Source organism: Dermacentor silvarum, chromosome 4 (assembly GCF_013339745.2).
Source record: "Dermacentor silvarum isolate Dsil-2018 chromosome 4, BIME_Dsil_1.4, whole genome shotgun sequence".
NCBI classification, from domain to species: Eukaryota; Metazoa; Arthropoda; class Arachnida; order Ixodida; family Ixodidae; genus Dermacentor; species Dermacentor silvarum.
The window spans coordinates 13882221-13910033 of NC_051157.2; the positions used below are offsets into that span (position 1 = coordinate 13882221).

The following is a 27813-nucleotide window of genomic DNA, read 5'->3' on the forward strand; positions in this document are numbered from 1 at the left end:
TCTTGTAATCCCAACTTTTTGGCTTCTCGATGAACCCTAGATGCCTCTTTACGCTCTTCTATAGCTTGTTTAATTTCCTTGTTCCACCACTTACGTGGTTTCCTCTTTCCAATCCAACAGTTGTATTGCCGTGTCCGCCTTATTTCATGCTGCATAACCTCCACCAGTTCCTTATATTCCCAGACTGCTGTAGGAAAAGCCTCAATTTTCTTCTCTATGTTGTTTGCGATCTCTGTTATTTGCTCGTCATTCATTTTTAAAAACTCTGAGGCTATTGGTTCATGTTCTGCGCTGGTATCTCTCCCAAACTTTAATGCTAAACGTCTATGATCGCTTCCCAGGCTATTTTTTCCATTTTCGTCTATTATCATTTCTTCCAGTTGTTCGTAGACCATTTCTGAGACTAAGGCGTAGTCGATACATGACTGCCTGTTTCCGCATTGCCACGTTACCTGCAGAACGTTACCAGCAGAAACGGGCTTGTACTTTTCCGACAATCCGACAGTGCACGAGTACTTCGGTTCCACGACCAATGGGTTCAAGAATACATCGGTGATTTTCATCAGAATCTCGTGCGGGTCCGCTGTCACGCCAGATGTTTGCACACGCCGCGCGACCATTTCAGCCTCATTACCCACTGTGCCTCTCTCAGATCGGCTAAAATGACTTGGTCGGCGTAAGCTACCCGCTTTCCTTCCACAAAACAGTGCAAACTGGCATCACACTGCATGAAAATCATCAAACTACAGTGTACTGTACATCCAACACAGCGGTTGCGGCGACGGAGGGACCTCCGTCGCCGCAACCGCTGCCGAGCGGCGCCGAGCAATTCATGCGACACCTAGCGGCGAGCGCCGGAAACCTCACACGGAGGTCGGAGCGTCGGAGCAGACGCTCCTTCCGTAGCCTTCGTACTGCGATCGGGTGCGCTTCTAGTACGATACGATAGAGCCACCACCTACGAAACTCCGCACTGCCGTGGAATTATGCTGCGTTTTGCAGTTTTGCGCCGAAGAGCCAGATGGATTGCGAAGCTTATCATAAGCTGCGACAACGGCAATAGTTGTGTTCTCAACATCTTGCTCGAGAAAGTTTTTTTTTTTTTTTCCAGACGAGGGTCGGTTTGTTTGTGTGAAGAGAACGCGATCCTTTTGCTGGTACTACGTTTGTAGTAAAGCGCTACAGCGAACTTCAGAAAGTTTGCGTTGAGGTTGTTACTGCCATCGTGATAACGTTCAGCGTACGCGTGCTGCAACAAGCAGTTTCATGTGATAGCCGGCGTGGTAATGCAGTTTATGATGCGAATGTCACCGCGGTACTCAAGCTTTCCTTGATTAAAGCTGTTATATCGGATACATGCGGGGCACAACGTGGAACTACCGTGTATGGTACATCAGCGAAAATCGGTACATCGGAGTTTCAGGTACTCCCGGGTAACGTCAGTAAATCGTTCTATGTAAGCCCACGTACGCGCCAGCGTGCATAATAACTATGGGGTGGCATAGCGGTACGCCTTCTTTGCGACCTGGACACGCTACCTGTGTAACTAGTGCAAATTAGTAGGCGCTTATCTGAAAGTGCGTAATTATCAAAGCAATTGTATCCCTTATCAGTGTATGAAGGAAATTGGCAGTTCAGAGGTGAACACAGTTTTGGCCACTTAAATTAAGAGCAGGATACGTCAATGATAGAATAACATCGAAAATTAATTAGATTCATAATGCAATAGCTTAGTTAACATTAATTTACACAGAAACATTTGTTTTATTTCATTAGTTTACACAGCAGCCATAAGCGACATGTTAGTAGAAAGCGGGGATGAGTAATCAGTCATGGTCAGGCCACGCAGCACAAGCCATACCTGTACATGGTGTGCAAATGTGTTTTTATTGTAGTAAGCAGATCTCTCGGTTTCTTATTTATCGTTTTGTTCTCTACGAGAGAAACAATGCGCCAACTACTGCAATAACTACAGCTAAGCGAAGCAGCAGTCACGTTGCGCAAATCTTGAATGTAAAATAGATAACAGGAACGCAAAAGTAGCGGGAAAGGTTCGCCACAGATTCATAGTACATGCTCGCGAGAAAATGCAAAGCTTGATTTTAGGTTCGCTTGCTCTCTGGACTGAAAAGAGCGTGCAGAGTTTGCGCCTTCGCCGAACGAACAACAATGAGAAAGTGAATGCGCGCCGGCTGCGCATTTATCCGCATGTACAGCGGCAACAGCTGATCGAGCAAGTCGGTGCGCTGCTGCGGGCCATTTTAAAACTGAGCAGGTTGTAAGATTTCGGCAATCCTGGCGAGGCCAGCGTGACGTATACATCCAACTTCACCGGCCGCTGTCTCGCACGCTTGAAACGCCGGACTATCTATCCACGCCTTCACAGTGAATCAAAGCAGCAGAAACGGGCTTGTACTTTTCCGACAATCCGACAGTGCACGAGTACTTCGGTTCCACGACCAATGGGTTCAAGAATACATCGGTGATTTTCATCAGAATCTCGTGCGGGTCCGCTGTCACGCCAGATGTTTGCACACGCCGCGCGACCATTTCAGCCTCATTACCCACTGTGCCTCTCTCAGATCGGCTAAAATGACTTGGTCGGCGTAAGCTACCCGCTTTCCTTCCACAAAACAGTGCAAACTGGCATCACACTGCATGAAAATCATCAAACTACAGTGTACTGTACATCCAACACAGCGGTTGCGGCGACGGAGGGACCTCCGTATTGCCGCCATGTTGCACAGTGTAGCCAGACGCGGCCAGTTTTCGCAGCGCCCCCTGCAGTTCATTTGAGTTGCGAATACCTTCAGTTATGCTTCGGCCACGCGCTCCGCTGTTCTCGTTTCTTTCCACCGCGATAGTACCTGGACAGAACCAAGGTAATGTTGTTTGCCGGCGCTTGGAGATACTCGGATTATTTATTGCATTCCACCTAATTACATAATTACTCTTAATCAACTTCTCAAATATTATAATTAGATGAAAAGTTTCAATGAGAAAATTGTATAGCAACAGAAAAAACTCCCAATACAGCTTTCTGTTGCTCAATATGTGCTACATAAACGTCTTTTTTCCGAGCGTGAAAGAAGCCCTCGAATACACGCAAAATTGCCGCGCGACTGGCCGCTCGAGGCACTACGCGTTTATTCGCGGGCATCTTTCACGCTCGGAAAAACACTTTTATGTAGCACGCATTGAGTTACAGAAAGCTGTATCGGGAGTTTTTCATGTTGCTATACAATTTTCTCATTGACACTTTTCATCTAATTATAATATTTGAGAAGTTGATTACTTAATTAGGACTAATTATCTAATTAGACATAAAGCAAAAAGTAACCTCAGTATCTCCAAGCTACGGCAAACATTACCTTGGTTCTGTCCAGGTACGTGTCATTTGCATATTTTTAAAGTTTGGCCCAAGTTAAGTGAAACGCCCTGTTTGTCCGTGCGCTGTTGTTGCTCAGGCTGCCATGCATGCATTAGTGTGTCTTCGCGCCTCTTCAGCTCTGTGAGTTGGGAAAACAAAAAGCTACGATAAATCATAGACGTTCTACGAAGAATGTCGACGCGGTTGCCACAGTGATAAGCAAACAGGTATAATGATCATCAGCCTTGGCCCAACTATATCATGGCGATGACATGGCCACATGCGCACCCATAGTTCTGAGTTATTTATTACACAGCATTCTATTTCACAAGATACGCACAATCTGTGTGGTCCCATAGGCAAAGGCTAGCACGGGGTCAAATTAACAAAATACATTTGGAAAACTAACAGTACAATAATAGAGCAAATGCAGAAATGGCAGTTAACTGCAAGGACATACAAAAACATGTGGCACAGTATCAACCGCAAGAAAAAAAGAAGTAAGACATTCATTATAGATGTTGCGATAAGGCTCTTCAACCGATAAATGTAATCCGAAAATCGAAAACGTTATACGCAATGGTTCGCATGTAGGCGCAATTAAAAATTTATGGGGTCCTACCTGCCAAAACCATCATCTGATTATGAGGCACGTCGTAGCGGGAGACACCGGATTAATTTTTACCACCTAGGGTTCTTCGACGTGCACCTAAATTTAAGTACACGGGTGTTTTCTGCATTTCACCTCCATCGAAACGTGGCCGCCATGGCCGGGATTCGATACCGCGACATCGTGCTCAGCAGCCCAACACCATAACCACTGAGCAACCACGGCGGGTTGTGGGCGCAACTTTGACAGCTATCCCTGTATGTGTCTATAAGTACTCGCCCGGTTGCGGTCCGCGATTCTGCGCTGTGATCCTGTGACCCATGCTGAACTCGACTGACGTAGCAACGTCGATACTCGAGTAGATTGAGGCGGTTCGCTTGATTCTCTACAGTCACTTGGCAGCTTCGAATCTAAGTACACGGGTGTTTTCACATTTCGCCCCCATCTAAATACGGCCGCCATGGCTGGGATTCGATCCCGCAACCTCGGGCTGCACGAGGTCGCGGGATTTCGATGGGGGCGAAATACGAAAACACCCGTGTACTTAGATTTAGGTGCAAGTTAAAGAACCTCAGGTGGTCTAAATTTCCGGAGTCCCCCACTACGGCGTGCTTCATAATCAGATTGTGGTTTTGGCAAGTAAAACCCCATAATTTATTTTTAATTTAAGGCGCCAAGAACCTCGCAAGCGACAGCTCCTCTCAAAAATTTCCCTCTGGTGTTAAAGTTACCAGGCGTACGTCGCAGAAACTGCTACCGAGACTTGCCCCATACTATAAAACGCTCATTGCACTCGACAGTTAATGCCTCATCAAGAAAGTATATAGCAGCACATTCCCTTGGAAGAAGTACTTCGACACTTCACGTCGATTACTTAGCAGGAATATTGCAACCGGGTGCTCTCGGCGTCACGCGTGTGCTGACGCCGAGACTGACGTGTGCTGCGCGCATAGAAGTCATCAAGGAGCCTCATTGAAGTGCAGTGGCTTCAAACTCCCAAACACACACACACACACACAAATAATTCTTACGCTATAATTCTTCGTAAAAGCCGATGCCAATCGTGATCACGGACACATATCATTAGTGAAGGCAGCTGGCCAATGGCAAACATTCAACCCCTGAGGCGGAGGGACACTCATCGTATAGGCACACGCGCATCTGCAGAATTTGCGCTCCTGAGAACGAATTCATAACGCTTTTCATATTTAAATGCTTTTAGGGGGGGAAGCATCTTAGGGCCGAGTCTTGTCCCTCCTTCGTCGTCGTCCGTGGCTCTGGTTTGCATAGAGTCCGCCAGGGGCGCTGCGGTGCACAAGGGCGTTCGTTCCCGACGCGCGCTCTCTTTCTCTCTTCAGCCATGGATGATAACGGTCGCTTCTGATAACGGCGCGCCCGCTATGGATGAAAAGGCGAGAGTGGCGGCTCAACTGCAAGCGGAGTCGGGGGCTCGGAAAGCTGCTGCAGCACAGCGACGCAGACAACAAGCGGACCCGGAGTCTAGGGGGCGGGAAGCTGCAGCAAAACGGCAACGCCGGCAAGCGGACCCGGAGCTGAGGGCTCGCGATTGAACCGAGCATCGGCGCCACGAACCTCAGGTAGAGAACGCTTCCGGCGTTTTGCCGCCGCTTCCCGCGCTCTCGCCGCCTCTGGGTCCGCTTGCCGGCGTCGTGGGATTCACGATTACTCGAATGATCCCCCGGTGCTTCGCCCACTCATGATCTTTCACTTCGTGGATATGCGGTGCTTTTTTTTTTTTTCCATTGGCCGAACTGCCTTCGCTTCTAAAATGCAACACCACACAATTGGCTGGCGCCTGCATTTACGAGCAGTTCCAGCACAAGAACTTTTGTGAATACGGAACGTGGGGACGAATTCACAAAGATATGTCTTTGTAAACCTTATTTGCCACTGACCCACCGCCTTCGATAAATAATATTTCCAGCATCACGACTGACTGGCATCTTGGCTTGTAAACATTTCTAACGTAGACTGTTTGTCGAATACGGACCTTGGGACCGCATTCACGAAAGTATTCTTACTCTAGAATTGTTCTTCCGACTACATAATATTGACGAAGGCGGCCAACCAGTGGTATATAGAGAGCTCGTGCAAATGAAATGCGTCATGAATTCGAACTGTATATCTTGTGCTGCAGCTACAGCTCGCATTACAGTGACATATAAATAATGAAACAGGAGACAGGCGAGCCAAGGGAGCCGGGCATCACCTGTGGTCCAGGAAGAGGAACTTCCACTCGAGGCTGTGTCGCGAGCTGAACTCGTTCCTCGAGCCGTCGCAAAGGATGAGCTCGTGCATGAGCTGCGGCGTCTGCAGGCGTACCATGGCCACCAGGCAGGGCGCTTGCTGCTCGGCCGAACCCGTGTTGGGAGAGCAAGCGCTGCTACAGCTGTTCGAGTCGTACTCCAAGCCGCCCAGAGGAAAGCCTGCTCGTTCCACACAAAGCTCATTGAAGCGCTGGCTGCTGAACGACATTGATGCCTTCAAAAACTGATGGGTATACTCTACGCTAGCCGCACTTCTTGGTCTGTTCATTCAGCTTCACATGACTTTCTCAGTGAGCTCAGTCTCAAGAGCTCCGGATATTGTGTTGCGATTACTGCATGATGGGATTACTACATTTAGGACTACGGTTGGGTTCACGGTGGAATTTCTACAAAGAATACTGGCGCCACCATCCTTGAATCGCATCAATATTCTCATAATATGACTAATAAAATCCGGGCCCGAATTCACAAAAACATCTTATGATAGAATTTTTCATAAGAAATAATTATAGCCAATTCAGGTGCCAGACATATCAGTAGGCGGCCAGCCAATGGCAAAGCGAACTTACGATAGAGAAGCTTTGTGAATCTGGCCAGGCCCCTAGGTTTTCTTTCTTCTCGTTCACTGAGAATCGTGGTAATTCAAAACATTTTCTAAGACTCGGCAATGCTTCGTTTAGAAAGTAGATGGCGGCTTCTTTTGTCTTAGCGCTTTGACTACGCTAGCGGTCTGTTTGCCTTGAAACGTTCTCTTTGGGCCCCCAGTTAGGTGCTGGACTTTAAGAATTCCTTCGTTTTATCAGAAAATTATGAACCTGTCAATTAATCAAGACAATTAAAAAAGCGTGCGTCACTTCTGCAATAATGCCCCCGAATCTTTTCCGATCTTCGAAACAAATGGTTCGTTGTGCAATAGTATATGTGATAACTATGACATGATAGGACTCACAATCGCAGTGAGACTAATAATTAATGAATGAGAAACTTTGACTGACTAATTTTCTTTATAGAAGTCCATATTGAAGGTTTAAGAACGTCCGAGACCAGCAGGACGAAGTTTAAGACAAAAAAAAAAAATTGGAGGACGCTTAAGCTTCGCCTTTAAGAGTGGAACGCGATAGCGTTATCGAGCGCCCTTCACATCGCATTTTTGTTTCAGTGGGTTTTACCGCAACACAGAACGTGAGAAAGCCAGCTTACAAATACCAAGCTTACACCGATCCCCTTAAGGTCGGCTGCACTTTTAAAAAGAAATGCATTGCTGGGAAGACGTTTTTTCAGGGGCAATATAAGCCCCTATATTAAAATATTCCGGCCCTAGCACCTTTTTTATTATTTTATTAATTGTTTGCTATTGCCGTGACGCGCGCGCGTGTCCAGAACGCATTAGGCCGGCGAAGTCCCAATTTGATCTGCCGAGGAAGCGAGCGCCATCTGGATAGCATTTAAGCAAGTAAATTACCCGAGCGCACCGTGTTGGGATGGTAGAAGTGCTGGAAAAGGGCTTTGTGTTTGAGTTTCCTCGTAACAGAATTATGCTTTTTCGTACATTCAAATTACAATCCGAAGCCACCCTGTCTGTAGGTTGTGGTTAGGTCGTACTTTATCATTTTTATGACGGATTTCACTGTGAGAAATTCAATTTTCGTTCACCAACACCTTGCATCACATGGAGGGCCTGCGTGGTCGGGGTGGTTGGGGATGATTTTTCCGCCATGGACGCCGACAACCACGCCGATGCCGACACTGGATTTTCTGCGACACGGGGCCCTTAACGCTATCGCGTTAAAATAATCAGGCGTGCATAATTTCCGTTCATGTTTATCTAACATTCTGGCGGCGCACGAAGACTATATAGCGTCAGGTTTCTTCCTATTAGAAACAGTACGTGGCTCTTTAATGAAAACTGGAGGGGCTTGCCTGGCAGGGCGCCTGGCATGCTACACCAGATAAAAACGACGATAAAGAGAATTATACACACAGGGTACACTACAGACATACAACATACAGAACCGCAAATCCCATTACACAGCGTACAAAACTAATAGTCTCATTGTGAAACTTGACGATAAGAGTAGCACGTAAACACGAAAGGAAGGAGTGACAAGGCATCAGCGATTGGAATACACCTCCCCTTTCCGTTCCTAATTAGTTAGCTGTTCTAGGGAATGCCAGCAGATATAGCATTCAACTCCATTGCAGATGCGTATTATCGCCGGATTTCTTTCTTTTTAAACTGTACATGTAAGTGTCGACTTTATTTCCACAGCTTTCACGCCTTACAGATGATGCATTTTCTAGAAAATCCATCGTCTCCAGTTGTCAGATATGTGCATCACTAACTATAGTGACGACCTCACTCGGAGTAATTTGAAGCTCTACGCCCCTAAGCAACCAATTACGCGAGGAACAAGCGAAATCCTAAGGTTCGCCGTTTCCGGTAGTGCCAAGTTACATATCAAGTTCCGTGATCGACCATTTAACGGCAAAGCAATCCGCGACCCTTTAAAAGGTCGAAGACTAGCTAGGCTGAAGCATATTCTAACATTCTCTTCCTTCTTCTTCTTGGGCATCGTTAGGCTACTTTGGCGCAATCTTTTTAACCTCTAACCCTACCATCGAGTGCTTCATTGGAATTGTATTAAAATGCAAAGAAACCTGTCTGAGAGAAATATATAAGAACTGAACTCTGAAATACTCACCTTCTCCCACCGCAGTTAGGAATGTTCCTTTGAGATTCATGGGTTCGTATATCACACTTGAGTCTGTTGAACCAAGGCTCCCTCTTTTCATATAAAGATCCACACTTACGTACGTTTCTGCTGGCAAAAAAAAAATGCAATGACTAGAACTGTGCAAAGTGTCTTCTTAATCATACTGGGCTAAGGCCGTGACTTTACCGCGGTAAGCATATTTCCAAATATATTTCTTTGAAATGGGAAAGTTCGTATAAATAAGGACAAGGCTGTAGGAAAAATCGGTTTGGAAAAACTTAAAGCTTCCAAGAGCTGATAATGATTTGTAACGTCTAGATATTAAAAAAAAGGCGAAACATTTCTCTCCGTGCGTGCGTGTGTGTGTGCGTGCGTGCGTGCGTGCGTGCGTGTGTGCGTGTGTGCGTGTGTGTGTGTGTGTGTGTGTGTGTGTGTGTGTGTGTGTGTGTGTGTGTGTGTGTGTGTGTGTGTGTGTGTGTGTGTGTGTGTGTGTGTGTGTGTGTGTGTGTGTGTGTGTGTGCTTGCGTGCGTGCGTGCGTGCGTGCGTTTCTTCTATGTGCGATTTTCCTATCATTTACTGGTTATGACTCGGATTGTCGCAGCACAAAGGCTCCAAACATTAATTTTTGACAAAGGGATAAAACGCCTTTCGAAGCGAGCAATAAATTTGCGATATGATTATTGCCTGCTTATATGACCATACCCTGCGTGCCGTCTTGATGCATTATGCCAGCTCCTTGTGAAGATGCAGAACTGAGCAGTTCGCACATGGCACCGTGGTCGCTTTCGTGCAGAATGTCCAGGATAAAAATATTGTGTAGTTCATGCTAGAAAATAGAGAGGTATTAATGTAGTTATGGTCCGTAAGCATGCAAAAAGTTATCTTGAAAGCTTTCCACAAACCTAAATGTTCGTTCAACTGCTACTTATATTTCAGAGCAAGCTGCTTTTTTTTTTTTTTTTTAGTTAGCGCTGAACATATTCGGATATTCGCGGCATGAAGCTGATGACCTCACGCTCTCACCGCAGATAATACACACAATTTGAAAATGTTAACCCAATTTCTCACTGATGAGTCCCACTTATCCGCGCCAACTTCTCTGACTGAACAACAGCCTAGTTTTTTTCTCCGTTCTTGCATTCCCTCAAAGAAATCGGAAATTGAAGGCTGTCATTCTCATTCCTTATAATCTCGCGAATGCATCTTGCATGTGGCAGATAGAATATGCTGTGCCAATTCTGGGATCCGAAAACAAAGAGGCTCGTGACATAAATGTATGTTACATAAGCCATCAGGCGGTATTACAAAAAAAAAAAACCCTCCACTACGAGTCCCTCATAGTCCCAGGACTAAATTTGCTTGTTACAGTTTTGCTGCAATTGTACAGGTTAACAGATACAGAAAGAAACACGAAAACATCAAAGAAACATACAAAAGAAAACATGGTCTTTGTGCGTCAAATTAAGTTGCGTAGACATGAAGCAGCTAGCTTGTGAAATTTTTTTTAATTTGGAGCAGAATTCACAAAGCCTTTTGTTTGATCATTGCCATTGGCCGGCAGCTTTAGCTAATGATATGACCACCATCAGGATTGGCTGGAATTTTCTCTTACGGGCAATTCTAGTGTACGACCTTTTTTGTGAATACGGGCCCTTAACTGCTGAGAAACGGCTCGCTCGCGCTCACTTACGGGCAGGTAGCCAAGTAGAGATGCCACGCTCTCCGACGTGTACAGTATTTGACCGCTGAGCGACAGTACGAGTAAGAAGCCCTCGAGTGACTGAAAGAGAAGACCAATCAAGACGAAGGGTTCACAGAAAGATGAAATAATCAACAGTGGGCCTACAAAGGAAGCCTCAACCTTCGCCGAAGGCAAATCGGGCAACAAAGGCATCAAGGTTCTGACGAAGGCAGATCTCCTAGTGGAAACGTTAGTTTCAGGCGGAGGCTTCCCTTGTTCGACCGTGCACTGGGCTGATCACTGAAAGAGCAGTGTTGCAGGTACACACATAGGCCATAACACATAAACCAACTCGCCAAAGGGTTCTGCGAGCAACGTTCCTGAGGACTTACAACATGTTCTATGTGACTGCTACCGTTACTTGTCAGAGAGACAATTTCTGAAGGCTGCACCACACTTGCAGAGCGATTAGAGCTTTGAGTGCGGGGTATTTTCGGCCCGTAGAGAAACAGTGACCACGCTTTGCGCAATACATAAATCTGCTACTTTCAGAAACCTTTGCGAATAGCTTTGTGCGTCTGCTGTGTGCATGATAAGCGAGCGTGTGTGTGTGTGTTTCTGTGATCACTGTGTATACCAAAATTATCATCCAGCACCTGGAGCAGTATGTCGAGTCATCAGCCAGGGTAACATCTGCAGCTTTTCATTAATGACTGTATCATATGTCAGGTAGGGTGCACGGGATACAGCCGTAAATTCTTCTCGCAATGGTTGTCGCAGCGAACTTACCTCGAGCATTAGGTGTGTGAACTCCTCGTTCGACAGAAACGAGGGCTTCCAGTTTTCCTGACTTTCTTGATCCTGGTTTTGTACGGACACATCTGCGATGATGGATGAAGACGCCGTAATTTTGAGAAAGCTAAGACAACCTTGACAATTTACATTTAGGTTTTCAGGAAATGCGTTATTCTTCGACTAAGCACATTTTACAAATTTTTAGTATTTGTGAAATATAGGCCACTAACTAACCTTTGTTGACCAATCACAACTGCTTGCACATGTAAAAAAATCTGTTGCCTGTGCTGAGAAGGGAAATCTGCGTAAATAAAAATGTAATAGAATTTACATCTAAGACACCAAAACGCTGCTTTGTTGTCCTCAATTTTTAATGCGATTCGCATTCTTCGGGTTTGCATCTAACCTCTTTCACGCCAACTTGGATCAATGTGTACGTGCTATTGAGTATCTGCCGCTCTTCAATGAATCTCTTCTTTCCCGCCAACTTGGTTCACTGGGTGTGTGCGGCACTGGGTATCTGCCGCTCTTCGATTAACACCTTTAACGCAAGCTTGGATAACAAGGCATGTGCCGCGCTTGAAGGAAAAAAATATTTTGAAATTTATCCGGTGTTGGACGGAATCGAGCTCGTGTCATATATATTGAGACAATGTCGTCTGAATATACAGACGTGGCGCGAAGTCCACGCCACAGCGGCGTTGCTTAATGGCGCAGCGCGTCCAGAGGGAAACGCGAGAGAAGCAGCAGTACACGACCCATACATGACTCGTTTCGGCGGTGTCTCTACATTGCTTCAATGCTAAACGCATTAACCTGGACAGCCATCCTGAGAAGGTTTGTGACATATTTTTTTAAATGCGAAGCATTTCTTGCCGGCGGCTCTGTCTGTCGCTCCCGCGTCCCACATCCCCACAGCGCATGCGCGTCCCCTCCCCCTCTCTCCTCTCCTACGCTCCCCCTTTCTTTCCTCTACTCCCCGGAGCGGCGCGCACGACAGGTGGTGCGACAGCTGCATACTCCGCTGGGGGCGCCACGGTAGTTCCGCGGTATGATAATGACGGAGCGCGCGCGCCTCATTCTCTCTCCTGTGCAGCGCCGCGATGAGCGCTCGGGCCGCTGCCGCGAAACCATCTCCAGCTAACCATCTCCCCGCTGCTTCGCATCCACACATGGTTCCCTTTAGCGGGAGATGGAGTAATTTTTTTTTTTACCGAAAGTGTCTTATGCCGGGCTCCAAGGAAAATCGGCGCGCTGTAGTACGTCACGTAATCATCATCATGCAAATTTTCTGGCATCCCTACGAGATGGCGCCACTTTGCCACATTGTAAGATGGTGGCAGCTGGAAGAGGGACATTCGGAGTACGGCAGGACGGCACAGAGGCGGGAGTCTCTAGCGGGAGGGAGAGGTAACCCGCAGAAGGGGGGATCGCTAGGAGCAGTTGGAAAGGGGAGGCGAAGGGCGCCCTCCGCTCACTCGCTTCTCATCGCATGCTCGTTTTCAGCCCAGACATGCCGCTCGATGAGCGCGCTCGCCGAACGCCCATCTGCTCACCTTTGAACAAACGTACGGGCGCGCGTGCACAATAACGAAGCTCCAATAACGAAGCTCTGACGCCGTAGTTTCGTTAAATACTCGCTCACCGTCACGTCGAATATAGCTACGGTGCCCCATAGCCGCCAGGCTGCAGACTACGCTGGGCAGCCCATGCCTCGCGTGCTTGCTATCACTGTCATTACTTCGCCCTTCGAGCAAATCTGTAATAAACGGACTTGTATACTGTAACACAAGTTCATTAATATAAGCCCAATAATTGTAGTCCAGTACTTGTAACTGTAATATTTATGGACTTGGGTTTATGAATGTGCAAGAAAGCTACCACTGCTCCTTAGCATGCATGTTTCACTTTCGTGTTATGACCGATTCCTTTGAAAGAGAAATCAACCATTTCATATCACAAAAAAAGATAGCCTTCGCCAATATTGAGCAAAAGCTAGAAACGTATGGGTTAAAGGCCACCCTCAAAAGAAAGCCTTAAATGCTACCGAAAGCTGCGGCATCTGGCCTGATGACAACGATAATAGTGGCGTCGATAAGGCCGATGACCAGCGCAACACGCCAAACTAATGACGAGAACTATTACTGTGCCAAAGGTCATGACCGTGAACACTAACAACAATGGCACCGACTATGACAGCACGACGACGACAGGACAACTCAGTAGGCATGACGGTTCACACATCGCGGATACAATATCGAATCTAGTCCGGTACTAAAAAAATTCCTGCAGAACTCATTGACGTTAAAGCGATTTGCATTAAAGCAATGTAGCGACACACCGTGTTGCCACCGAAGACACACGAAGTGCCAATCCCGCTGCCAACCAAAATGTCAAATAATACAACGACACAGTAAATCTCGTAATCATTGTACTCCAATTGTAACTCCGTATTATCCCTAGTACCTAGGAATATGTTGCTGCTAACGAATTTCGGCTTGTCTGCGGGGGAGACACTAACATTATATTCTTGAAAATACAGCTGCCACATTAGAATTTACTAATAGACTTAGCTGTGCGGGATTTGTTAATCTAATTAGTACACCAAATCGTGTTACGATGTCTTCGTCTACATGTCTTGACATTCTTATCACGAATATTGGCACTGTTGTAGAGCATGCTGGAACAGTGACGTCAGACGTCAGTGATCACTGCCCTGTGTTTATTACATATCGTATCAATGTGAGAAAAGGTAGTTCCGAGTCAAATGTGTTTACAATACAAGATATGACTGATAGAAATATGGATCTTTTTAAACATGACGTTTGCAATTATGACTGGTCTTTCCTATACGAAAAAAATGATACAAATGCCACGTATTCCAAGTTTCTTTCTGCGTTTCTACAAATTTACAGCACACATTTCCCTTTCAAAAAGATTACGCAAACCAAAAAGATAAGGAAACCTTGAATTACGCTGGAACTTTTTAAAAAGATAAAACACAAGGATAAACTGTACCATAGATTTCTTACTGCACACGTGCTTGAGGCACTGACACTGTTCAAAAAGTACAGAAACAAATTAAATACGGAACTTAGACGTGCTAAGAATGCTTATCATGAGCGTCTGTTTGCAGACGCCACGAGTAAACATTCTGATATCTTGTGGAGCATTATCAATAATGTTCTTGGTCGCAAAACGCATTCTACCTCACCAGACAAGATAATCTACAATAACAATGAAATATCAGGTTTAGCGCTCGCAAATCATTTCAATAAGTACTTTGCAAGTGTAACCGTGCCACAGCAAACGGAGCAAACTCCGCCCGATACGTCATCGTTTGTTTCCATTTCGAACAGTCTATTTTTAAATCCCACAAGCGAATCCGAGGTATTTTGCATTTTTATGAACCTTAAAAATAGTAAAGCTCTTGACATTGATGATATACAGATAAAACCTATAAAGTATGTTTTAGAATACATCACTCCAGCTTTAACGCATATATTTAATGTAGCGTTACAGTCTGGGGTGTTCCCAGAGAAAAAGAAAATGAGTAGGGTAACTGTACTTTTTAAAGGAGGCAACAGAAATGAAATATCATTTCGTGAAAATACAACACACTGACGGCGTTGTGACAAATAGTTTTCAATCCAGTTAAAAACACTTGAATCTGCATTAATCAGACGAAGTTTTTCAAGAAGCAGAGAATGGGAAACAGTGTAAAATGCTTCGCGGAAGTCAACCATTACAAGAATGTCGCAAAATTTTCGCTAAAGTTTGCATCAAGGTCACTAAAATTGTCGCTAAAGCTCTCGAATGAATTTTAAATATAGGCGTTTTGAAACACTATAATACTAGCTAACGTGGCATGAATCATCTACCGACGCGTTTCACTTTTGTGTAGTGTCCGCGCACGTGAGGAATAAACAGTAAATTTACCGGCAAAGTGTATAGGGCTTTTAATTTTATTGCGATAGCAATTATATGGACACTTCCACCGGATTTCTGCCGTCGGCGTCGCCGTCGCCGTCGCCGTGAGGTTCCGTATAGATAAAATCTTCGCCGCGCGCCGTATGCCCGAGCGGAAGCGTGCGGGGACGCACGCTGTCACGGAGAGTGAACGCACTCAATCTTCCACGCGCAAGCAAGGAAGCGGGAAGCGAGCGCCGGAGGGAGCGGGGCGCATTTCTACTCTGCCAACAACCGCGCTCGTCGCTCGCTCGCACCGTCTCTTATCTCCACACGGCTCTGACCTTTATGCGCCGTGCATTCGCCGCTCAGTTTCCGTTGAAGCGATAGACCGCACGTACCTTCGCCCGCTGCGACGTATATGCGCTTACTGCCAGCGTTTTGACAGTCGTTGTCTGCAGTCATTCAGTGTGATCTATTCATGTTTGTTTATGCGCGCTCACACCACAGTTAGTAATAGTCGGGCCACATTTTCCAACGCACGGGATTGGTGTAAGCTTGATCTTTGTAAGCTGGCTTTCCCACGTTCTGTGTTGCAGTGAAGAGTACTCAAAGAAAAATGCGATGCGAACGGGGCCCGATTACGCTATCGCGTTCTACGCTTAAAGGTGAAGCTTAAGCGTCCTCAAATTTTTGAATATAGAGTGCGCCCTGTAAGCCATTTCGGAAGCAAGTTTTCTAAGTTTTAAGCCACTAAAATGTCGCCAATTGTGCGGTTGCGTCACTAAAAAAGCCACCGATCGCTAAATAAAAACATTTGTACCCTGAACAGACCAAAAAGTCGCTAAATCTAGCGGCAATATCGCTCAAGTGGCAAAACTGCTTGGTACATCCATTCTGGAGAATTGGCCAAAAATGGGTACATACTCATATCGCACACAGTGTCGAAGTTCTCTGGTGGGCACATACCCAGTGGCACATACCTCGCGGCCTAAATTGTCTACTAGGCCAGAAAGCAGCCAGCAGCAATTTGTAATACCCAGTACGTAGCCCATGTTGTCTGCTCGGCAACACAGCAGCCAGTACATACGTTAGTGACCCAAGCTAGTAGTGAACTTGGATCACTGGTTGGGGAAGGTTAGACACTTAACGCGAAGTAGGTAATGTTCGCTAGGAATTTTAATCGCATAAAAAGGGAATTATAGTTTTTGAAGACATCAGTTGATTAATAAACAAGATGCTGGTAACTGCGAAATAGACCACGAAAACTGATTGAAGTGCCTTTAATGGCTATTCTGCAAAATTTTCTCTATTGCTCCTGCAGCGAGATTCCAGCTGCTTAACTGGAGGCCAACAATGACCTAACAGCCCGGTCGCATCGTAAGAGCTGATCATGCCCACCTCTAAAGCCGTCTTTGAAGTGCTGCTGTTTATGATATACAAGTGTAGTGGGACATTCGAGACGCTGCTTATGAGCAAAGGGCCTGTCTCTGTGCAAAAGAAATTAATGAATTCAAACTCATAATTTATGCTGGCGCCATGATGTCTTCTTTCCAATGAAGTATAGTAAGTAATCATGTAATCATTAAAAACAGTGCAGTGCATTGTCATTGTCGCGGTGCATATTCTGCCTGTTTTCACATGACCCAACCAAATGTGGCTGAAGAGAAACTCGTGCTGGCCACTTAGATTTCTGCTGTGGAAGAAGAAAAAAAAAAGTAATGTAACGACGAGAGCTATATATACAGTGGCTGACGCTCTGATCACGGACACCGTAGAACTGCTAGTAGAACTTCGGACGGATTCACAAAGCTTTTTGTTGGCAAGCGATATTTGCCAGTGGCCAGCGACCTTTGCTGATAATTAAAGGAAAAATGCGACATATACGGCTGATAATATGTGAGTGAGTGAAATAACTTTATTGAGGTCCAGAGAAGACGCAGGGGACACCCCGCGCCACCCGGCTAGTCCCACGTAGGGACCGGCAAGCCGAGCTTGACGGCCCGATCGCGGGCACTCTGGACGGCCAGGGTTTGGTCGTTGAGTTCGGAGCTGCCCAAAAGCGCAGCCCACCTATCCTCGCTGAAGGCGGAGCCGATGGCTTCACACTCCCACAACACATGGTTAAATGTTGCCGTTAGTCCACAGGCAGGGCAGTCCGCACTGGGATACCTTTCAGGGTATATAGCGTGAAGAACCGCAAGGTTAGGATACGCACGAGCTTGTAAAAGTCGAAGGGTCACCGCCCGCGCCCTGCATAAGGCAGGGTGCGGGAGGGGGAATACCCGTCTTGACAGATAATAATGCTTAGTGATTTCATTATACGTCATCAATGGTTCCCCGCGGGGTAGGGGGACTGCGGAGGCGGCGCGGTCAGTGAGTCCTCGCGCGGCCTCGTGCGCGCTCTCGTTAGGGTTAGAGGGAGAGCCCTCAATCGACCCCAAGTGAGCGGGAAACCAAATGAGAGAATGTGGAGAGATACTTTTCAAGCTTTGGAGAATGCGAAGGGCCTGAGGGGAGACCATCCCGGTTTGGTAGGCCTTAATGGCAGCCTTAGAATCGCTATATATTACCTCTCTGCGACCATCGAGCACAGCCAGCGCGATTGCAACCTGTTCGGCTACAAATGGCTTCGAAGTGGTACTGTAGCGCAGCAAGTGATCTTGGAATTAGAGTCGACGATGGAGACGGCGAACGCCTCTTGTTGGACATAGGCCGCGGCATCCACGAAGCTTACCTCAATGTGGTTGTTACGGACATGTTAGAGTAGAGCTCTACCCCTGGCCCGACGTCTGCCGACGTTGTGTGCGGGGTGCATATTGCGGGGAATGGGCGCGATGTGTAGTTGAGATCTGATGTCGTTGGGAATGCGCACGGCGTCGGGGCAATGGTCGACAGGGTAGAGGTCCATCTCATCGAGTATCTTGCGGCCCGCCGGGGTGCCGGATAGCCTGAGCAGCTGTGAACGCTCTTGCGCCTCTATTATTTCTTCGAGCGTGTTGTGCACTCCGAGCTTCAACAGGTATTCGGTGTGAGTGCTCACAGGTAAGCCGAGGGCAAGCTTGAAGACCTTTCTGATGAGGGAATTTAACTTGTTCCTCTCTGCAACATGCCAATTATGCATGGCTGCCGAGTATGAAAGGTGGCAGAGCACAAAAGCATGTATAATGCGGATGAGATTGTCCTCCTTGATTCCCCGGTGCCTGTTGGCGATCCTCCGGATGAGGCCGAGAGCACTCTCCGTTTTGGCGATGATCCTTCTGAGTGCGGCACCATTGGCACCGTTAGACTCGATATTCGGAGCGAGTCCACTCTGGGCACCGGGGACCCGTCACCAGTGAAAAGCCGTATTTCGCTTTCGGACGCTGGTTTCCAATCACGATGGCCACCACCTCTGGGTCTTTTCTTGTAGAGAAGTAGCTCAGACTTGGATGGAGAACATCTGAGCCCAGTGGGGCGTAGGAAGCGCTCGGTTGCATCGATGGCGCTCTGCATGGCGTCCTCAACTTGGCCGTCACTCCCGCCAGCGCACCAGATGGTGATGTCATCTGCGTAGATGGTATGGTTGATTCCTTGAATCTTGGCGAGCTCCTTGGAAAGCCCGATCATTGCGATGTTGAATAATGTTGGCGAGATGACTGAGCCCTGAGGCGTGCCGCGTGAACCGAGGGTGATTTCTTGCGAGAGGTATCTTTCGATCTTGAGCTTGGCAGTTCTCTGGCTAAGGAATGATCGGACGAAATCGTAGACCCTCTTTCCAAGCCCGAGGCCGGTAATAGTCTGGAGAATGAATTCGTGTGAGATATTGTCGAAAGCCTTCTCCAGGTCTATTCCAAGGATTGCTCTGGTATCTCTCGTGCTCCGGTCGATGATCTGATGCTTTATCAGCTTCATGGCGTCCTGTGTCGAGAGGCCGGCTCTGAAACCAATCATATTGTGGGTGTATATGTCATTAGTCTCGAGGTGCACCGTGAGCCGGCTGAGCAGGGCATGCTCTGCGACTTTACCTACACAGGACGTCAAGGAAATTGGTCTCAGATTGTCGATTCCTGGTGCTTTACCGGGTTTGGGGATGAGGACCGTGCAAGCCGTCTTCCACTGTGTGGGGACATGTCCACTGCGCCAGACTTCATTAATCCTTTCGGTGAGGAAGTCGATCGACTCATCATCGAGATTCTTGAGCATCTTATTAGTGACGCCATCTGGGCCAGGGGCGGATTTGCTGTTCAGGGAGAAGAGGACCTGTCGGATCTCAACTGCAGTGAAATCTTGGTCCAACTCCGGCACATCACACCCCGTGTAGTCTGGGAATTGGGTGGGGGCAGAGCTATCGGCGACTGGTAGATACTTCTTTATGAGCCTGTCGACAATCAACTCGTCCGGGGTAGAGTCTGAAACGAGGTGGATGGCTTGCGCAAGGGATCGTCTCTGGCTGGACCTGGTGCTGCCCTCATCGAGAAGGTGTTTGAGAAGACCCCAGCTCTTGCCAGATCTGAGCTGGCCCTCGACGGATTCGCAGAGCTCCTCCCATTGTTGTTTACACAGGTTCTTGCAGTGCTCTTCGATCTCCCTGTTGACCTCGGAAACCTTCTTGCGGAGCCTCCTGTTATGCTTCTGTCCCTTCCATCTCGTAAGGAGGGCTTGCTTGGCTTCCAGCAGGTGGGCCAACCTGTTATCCATCTTGTCAACGTCGAGGTCAGTGACGACCTCCTTGGTCGCCACTGCGGCATCATCCCTGATCCCTTTGCACCAACTTTCTAAATCTGTCACGGCCGTCGGTGCACGCTCCGCTCTGATCTTGCGGAAAACGTCCCAGTCGATAATCTTGAATTTCCGCGTCCTACAGCGGGCAACCGTGAAGGAGACCTCGATGCCGTAGTGGTCACTTCCGAGGTCTAGAGCCGTGTTTACCCACTTCACTTCCCCGACGTTCTTGACAAAAGAGAGGTCTGGGGTAGTGTCCCGGCATGTGGAGTTGCCTCTCCTTGTGGGGAAATCCTTATCGGTGATGAGTGTCAAGTCCGCTTCCATCGCAGTCTGCCACAGGTCGCGTCCCTTGGGAACCTATGACACGCTGATAATATGTTCAACATTTTTATTAGCTGTCATCTGCTCTTGCGCACAGTTCTAGCCTAAAAAATTTCTTTTTTGAACATGGCCCCTAATTAGCCAGCGTGATCATCGCGGTGACCGTGTCCTATAGCGTACAAATCATACCTTCCCATTTGAGGTTAGGATGCATCCTTAATTGAAGGCACGTTTGTCTCTGCCGGGTAACAAAGCCATGGATAATATCTGCGGTGAGCTTGAAAACGAATGCTGAAACCATGCCTGCAACGGAGCCACGGCCTAGCCGGTCGGAATCATGCAGGGTGCAGTTCGTCCGTATCACGTACCGTCAACCGTTTATGGGATGCAAGATCTGCTAAGAAGCTGGATTCTCGCGAAGCGTGGTCCCACAGCGTCAAATTAAATGTTTCAGCATGTAGTAGCCTTCGCCACCTACACAGTAGTTCATTAAATTTGAAGAACTATGCCTTAACAGTGCAGTAACTCACATCTAAAGGGGAAAGTGCATTCCGTAAACTTTTGCAGTCGACTGTACGCTATCGAAAAGCAAGATCGCTTTGAAGAGACAGCTAAATCAGTTTAGGCAGGTTACTTTTACAGCGAAGCTGTTTATGTCTGGGGTTAGGTGAATTTTTCTTCTGCGCGAGCAATAATGTGGGCCGATCTTGGTGATCGTGCAGAGAGGGTCCAAGCGCAATGCCACATACCCCGGTGGACTCCGGGTGGTGGACTCCGGGACCGGTAACGTGCCTTTGAACTACCCTTGTCACACCTCGGACCCACAAAGGTCCCAGGAACAAGGGAAACAACAGATACTAAGATCGGATCTTAGGCCTAAAGGCCGAACCGCGTCGGCCATGTCTACGTTCGCGACGCCCTCTCTTTGTCGGCGTTCCAACCACTTACGTGCCAAGTTTCCTGCCGCTCTCCGGGTGCGGAGGCACCGTCGCGCGTGTATATAAAATGTGTTCGTGCATAATTCTTTGTCACTTTTGTGTCGTGTACTAAACAGCTTCGCTGGTCATCCACCTTCACAGAGTGGAATGGCTCATGATTTTTCAGTACTCTCTGTGGTTACTCCATCACCGTCATGGTAAAATAGCCGAATCAAAGCAGAATTTTGGAGAATAGTGCCCTGTGTACAGTGACACACAGACCACTCGCGTCTCGGCCAACTTATCGGTTTACTGGCCGGGTGTGCTCTGTAGATATGCCGTGTCTTGGCGCACTCTCGACATCAAGGTGAGCGGAGATGAAGTTGCAGGGAAGCCTGCGTTAGCAGGGACATTCAGCACACCACGGCTGCCGCCTAATCTTGGAGGTCATGCTGAAGAGATGCACTTATTTGTAATGTCCGAATCGTGTCCCTGCAGACAAATGGTAACAGCGCCAGAAGGCAGACGGAGGCGCCAAGGTCCATTCCCATAGGTCTCGAACGCGAGGCCGAAATGCGGTCTACAAAGCCAATTGCAAGTAACACCAACATGTTACGCGGCGTCACTGCATTGCAGCGTGACTATATTTCGCGAGACAAAACACCAGTTGATGAAAATTATACATTCATTACCTCACTTGTGAAAATATTTGTTAAAGTGCAGATAATGGCATTAAAATAAAATATGAAAGTTACTGGTTGTTTGCTTCCATCCCTGAACAATAATGGGTGCGAAGCTGCGTCAGATTTCTGCAGCTAATTCGGGGCTACGGTGGCTATCGCGGCGATGCGCGCTGAGGGCACCAGTGCTGAGATACACTGAGATAGTATTACGAGGGTGCCTAGTATTACTGTGCTTGACACTGTGATGTCACAAGAAATATCTTATGTATGGTCGTAAAACGTTCATTCAATATATATCACAGCAACTTCATAAAACTTAAATCAACAATATTATTTTAGAACGGTCTTATATCGCCATTATGAGTTAGCTACGTGTTCAGCACAAGAAAAAAACAGCACGTGGCATCCGTGATATGCTAGTGAATATGAGACCGTGATTTCCGCCAATTATTTTGATAAACTGTTGCTTATATCTTGTCATAGAATTACAGATGCGCTTTGGTCGCTTCTTTCGAAATGTTTGTTGTAACTGTGCGAATTGTTGTACACTATGCACATGTACAGTGTTTCCCGCCAGTTTAATGGTCTGTCTAGAACCCAATGAGATGCCGTGCGTCTTAATGGGTGTTAGAATTGCTTATGGCTTGTTCACCTGCATACGAGGTCACGCAATTGTATCCAGCATCGTATATATATATATATATATATATATATATATATATATATATATATATATATATATATATACCGTTATCTTACTCTTGTCGCTGCCACGTAAAAATTTTACAAAATTATGGCGTTTTACGTGCCAAAACCATGATCTGATTATGAGGCACGCCGTAGTGGGGGACTCCGGCAATTTGGACCACCTGGGGTTTTTTAACGTGCACCTAAATCTAACTACACGGGTGTTTTCGCATTTCGCGCCTATCGAAATGCGGCCGCCGTGGCCGGGATTCGATCCCGCGACCTCGTGCGCAGCAGCCCAAAGCCATAGCCACTGAGCAACCGCGGCGGTTCTCTGTCACTTGGAATACAAATTTCAATCACTTTCAGTGAATTTATGGAGGTGCACTAACCATCCGTCAAACGCGTGGTGGAATTTTTCCATCCCGGGACAGGTCTCGGAGCTCTGCGTTCTGGCATGCGGCAATTTTCAATCGATTTGAAATTGCACGCTTAACGAACCTCGAACAGAACACGTTTATTTTTCTAGCCGAGAAGTCACGTGAAAAACATTACGCCCAAGCGGAAATCGCGTCATTGTCATTGATCAGTTGGCCCTGCGAGATATAGGTGGTGCTGAGGTGCACCGCAAGCCGCGATTCGAATACATCTAGGCTTCTATGGAACTTTCGCTACCACACTACACATACCTTGGACACACGAAGGCTACTGAAATTAGTAGATCGCACGAAGCTCGTACGAGGCGAAGGATAAAATAAATTCTTGGGTCTTACGAGCAAGAATGACTGCGCTGAACATTTGTCTCTTAATTTGAAATGTAGGTCAAACGGGTGTGTTTTTGCGGAGTCCGCCACTAAACGGCGTGCCTCAAAATCAGATCGTGGTTTTGGCACTTAAAACCTCATAATCTAAGATTTCTAGTCAGTCGCCTGAAGACATTTAGGTAGTACGCTAACGAAATTATCTTAATTACAAAGAATATGTATTGCCTGAAATGTGACGTTGGATAAGTAAAATGCGACCTCGCAAGAGGCTATAAAATGTGAAAATGGTAGCACGTGCTAGCAAGTATATAGGGAGCCGCTTTTAATTCAAGGCTTAAAACTGTTCAGAGGCGTACTGTTGTGACTGTACAGGCACTCACCGTTGTGTGCTCGGAGAAAAGCGATGGTGGCGCGGAGCACAGTGGATTTGTCCATCTTTCTGGAACTCGTGGAGACCATGGAGCAGAGCTCATTGATGAGCATGTTGAACTGGTCACGCCGCTTCTTTTCGCTGAGATTTCGCGACTTCCTGCGCACAAGCAACGGCCCGCAAAAGAAAAGGCACTGATTATGCAATTGATTCAACGACGTTATACTCACCTCTTGGTTTCGTCTTTCTCATCCAGGTCGCTCTCATCCGCCGCCCTACAAGATCACGGAGCCGACTTGAGAATCATGCACAAAGAAATTGTTCATGCACCACTCGCTTCACCCTTTCAGCAAGGCGTTCGGGAGTTTTAAATATAAGGGCCCGCCGTGGTGGTGTAGTGGCGCTGCGCCGCTATATATGCCCGAGGCCGCGGGATCAAATCCCGGCCACGGCGGCCGCGTCTTCATGGGGGCGAAATTCAAGAACGCTCGTATACCGTGCATTGGGTTCACGTTAAAGGGCCCCAGGTGGTCAAAATTATTCCAGAGTCCCCAGCTGCGGTGTACCTCAATCGTATCGTGGTTTTGGCACGTAAAACACTAGATTGTTTAATGTAAGCAAGCTGCGTTGCGCCCTCGTTATGAATCGCCACCGATGGTGAGGTGATCTGTTCGCATAAAATGCAACAACCTGGCCCTACTAAAGTGCGCTGCACATAAGGCTCATTTTTGGAACAGTGCAAGAAAAGGGGACTTGCAGAGAGGCGACACAAAACAGCACTGTCTATCAATTGAACTTTCTATTGAAGGGAACAAAATAGAAAGACTGATTTCAAATGAGTGATGACAGCCGCGTATGCTTGCAAGCGTGGCATATCGGGGCCATCTTGAAATCACATCTTATATTGCAGGGTTTAAAGTTAGCAGCTTACGGTCCGCCTATGCTGATGTATTCTCTGCGTATACGACGCACACAAACACGAAATACAAACTTATAAATGGCATTGTGCGCGTACGTGTGCGCATGGAATGAAATAAAGTTTGGAAATGGCACACACACAACCCCGCTGTGTGCGTATGCCATTCTTTTGTATCTCGTCTTTGTTTGCGCCGTACGTAGAAGATCATGCATACCTACTCAGACAAGCGACCACCTTATCGCAAGCGGTGTATCCCAACAATTTGCACGCAACCGCTCTGCGCTAGTGCGCACAACGCTCATGATGGCAGCGGAAGGTGCCCTCTCTCCGCTACACAGCCAATTTAGCGGAGCGCTCACCTGGATTCTTCGTAGATATGAATCCAAGTTGGCCGAGTGTCGCTCGTGTCTCTGGGACATGCGCCTATGCCATAAACGCGAAATCGACGCTGACCTATAGCAGCGCCTCAGCGCGTGAAATGTGAGTGGAGTTGGTGTAGTGGACAGTGAGTGAGGCTCAGTAAAGGCTTGTTGATTGCTGCAGACTGTGTAGCGTTTCTTTATCGCATATTGTCGCGGATATAATTCAAATCCGCGAATATTGATTATGTCCAGTAGGAACAACCACCACCCCCGGATAGGTTTGGCCACACTCGGAGTCAAATAACCTTTCGCAACACAGGCTCACTGGAAACATAGCTTGAACTAGGTGCAAGTTGCAAGTGCCCGTGCTTGCGAATGATGACAATATTTCTGGTTGACGATAGTTGTAGATGGTATGTACGGGTTTTCAAACTTCTTTAGTTTGTAGAAACTTTAGTAGAAACAAGACTTCTCGTAACCGTTTGTTGGTGCCTGCCTTTAATGAATGGACAATTTAAATTCTGTGATATGTTGGTCGATCAAACAGTGGTTAATAATGATGGCCAAAACATTGTTCCCGTCGAACACGTTGAATTCATTCCTATTTGGATGATTTTACGATTGCAGGAGGGAGCTGGAAGGACGACAGGCAGCAAAATAGTGGACCGACCAAGCGCTAACCAGTAATGTAGGATTTTAGAGAATGATTAAGAGCCCGGACAGAAATGCGGCTCGAGCTGGACGTAACCATCATCCCGCACAAATAAACTCCTCTACTTGAACATTATAGCACGTTCCAACATTCAACCCTCCCGGCCCCACACCTGGGCGAGCTGGATTGTTCAACCGCAAGAGCTACGCCCTGCGCTACAGCTTACTTCTGGCGGCAAACACCCCTACTGACGGAGACAGTCCTATTGTACTCATGTATAAAATTGTTGCTTCCTGCTGAAGCCTATGCAAATAAAGAGCATTAGATAACTAATCAGCAGCGGCTACTTCAGTTGAGCGCACAATATCAATGTTTGGATTATCCACCAAGCAAACCATATCAGTTGAACTACATCGTACCAGACTGTGGTCTATAGCTCAATGAAGAAAGCGACGAACGCGGTTAATTTGTGAACTAGATATTGTGAGCTGTCTTATATAAGCTTATCAAGTAAACTTTGATAACTAGGCATACCGTATACGCCAAAACAGCGTCATTTAATGCTGCTGACACGCAACGAAATCCGAATGACACCCTTCAACGGCAAACTTGCGAAGGCAAACATCCGACACGCTGAATGGCTTCATTTAGAACAAAAATTTCGACAAACACAACCAATAATTCTGCACTTATAAAATGAATTCTTTCTGGTATTTGCAAATACTTCCGATGTTGATAATTGCAATAAATGAAATCGGGTTAAGAATATTTAGGCGAGGCTGCTTTGAAAATCAGAAATGAAAAATCTCTCAGACATCATAAAATTGAGATACCATGATACTTACTGAACTGGAGACTGCAAAACAGCAAAAGCCCCTATCACCACCTCTATCTCATAAATTTTATCACTATGCTTGCCTGGTCACATTACTGAAAGGCGAGCCTTGGTTCCTCCCAAGTATGCTATACAGTAAAGCAGTGTGATTCCTTGTTGGCAAATCTTTACAGTCTGCACCGTCTACAGAAACATATCAATGTGCTGACATTTATGTATTGTACCGACGCGAATTTATCAAAAATGTTTGTCACCCACACGGAAATCGAAAAAGAGCACCAGACCCCTGCCGCGAGTGTTCATGTCCCATGACGCGCCATAATCAGGGTGTTATTCACTAACAAGAAATAACAAACACAATGAGAGCAACCTGGCATTGTTCATCCGGGGCTACTTTTAATTACCTACGTCGCTCACAATTTACATGCGCAGGCCTTCATAGTCTTGAGCCAGTGACTCCAAAAGCTTTTGATCTGATTTCGACACTGCGTAAATAATTTTTAATAACTTACTTAAATAACGTACTTAAAATACAAAAAAACAATGTTCAAGATAACATAGAATGAAGAAGGCGCGACAAAAAAAATGTCGCAGCTTCGTCCCAAAAGCGAAGCATCAATTGTGATAGCAAATTAGTAGAGAGCTATTCGGAGTAGGGATAGTAGTTTTATCGGCTGCAGAAACTTGGACACATTCGCTTACTAACTGAATTAACAAGCGTGGTGTTAGCGCGCACAAGCAAACATGAATAGATCACACTGAATGACCGCAGACAACGACTGTCAAAACGCTAGCAGCAAGCGCAGCCGCCGCAGCGGGCGAAGGTTCGTGCGGTCTATCGCTTCAAGGAAACTGAGCGGCGAATGCACGGCGCATACAAAGGTCAGAGCCGTGTGGAGATCGCTTTTAAGAGACGGTGCGGGCGACCGCCACATCGGGGCAAAGTACAAGCGCAGTTGTTAGCAGAGTAGAAGCTGCCGCCCCCCCCCCCTCCCTCCCGCGCTGCCTTCCCGCTTTCTTGCTTTCGCGTGGGAGATTGAGTGGCCAGTTCCCCTTGCGCCCGGTTGCAAGACAAGCATTTGGTGCCGCAGCACAGCGTCGTCCCGCCTCCCTCCCATACCCCCACGGCCTTTCGCGCGACGGTCGCGTTCGCTCCCTGTGAAAGCACGCGTCCCTCGCCCTCGCGCGCTTTCACTCGCACATAAGTCGCGTTTGCTCAACCTCTAGG

At 47.1% G+C, this 27813-nt stretch overlaps 1 protein-coding gene across 1 annotated transcript in view; it reads right to left on the reverse strand.

Annotated features, from left to right (window-relative positions):
* LOC119448192 (circadian locomoter output cycles protein kaput) overlaps positions 1-23957 on the reverse strand; it is a 46379-nt gene extending 22422 nt beyond the window's left edge. Inside the window, exons 1-6 of the mRNA XM_049665137.1 lie at positions 23828-23957; positions 11454-11545; positions 10674-10763; positions 9686-9809; positions 8971-9087; positions 6211-6427 (exon numbers count right to left, since the gene is read on the reverse strand). Coding sequence (XP_049521094.1) covers positions 6211-6427; positions 8971-9087; positions 9686-9809; positions 10674-10763; positions 11454-11545; positions 23828-23930 — 743 coding nt within the window. The 5' untranslated portion in view covers positions 23931-23957. The remainder of the gene's footprint in view (positions 1-6210; positions 6428-8970; positions 9088-9685; positions 9810-10673; positions 10764-11453; positions 11546-23827) is intronic.
* Positions 23958-27813: the final 3856 nt, after the last annotated feature.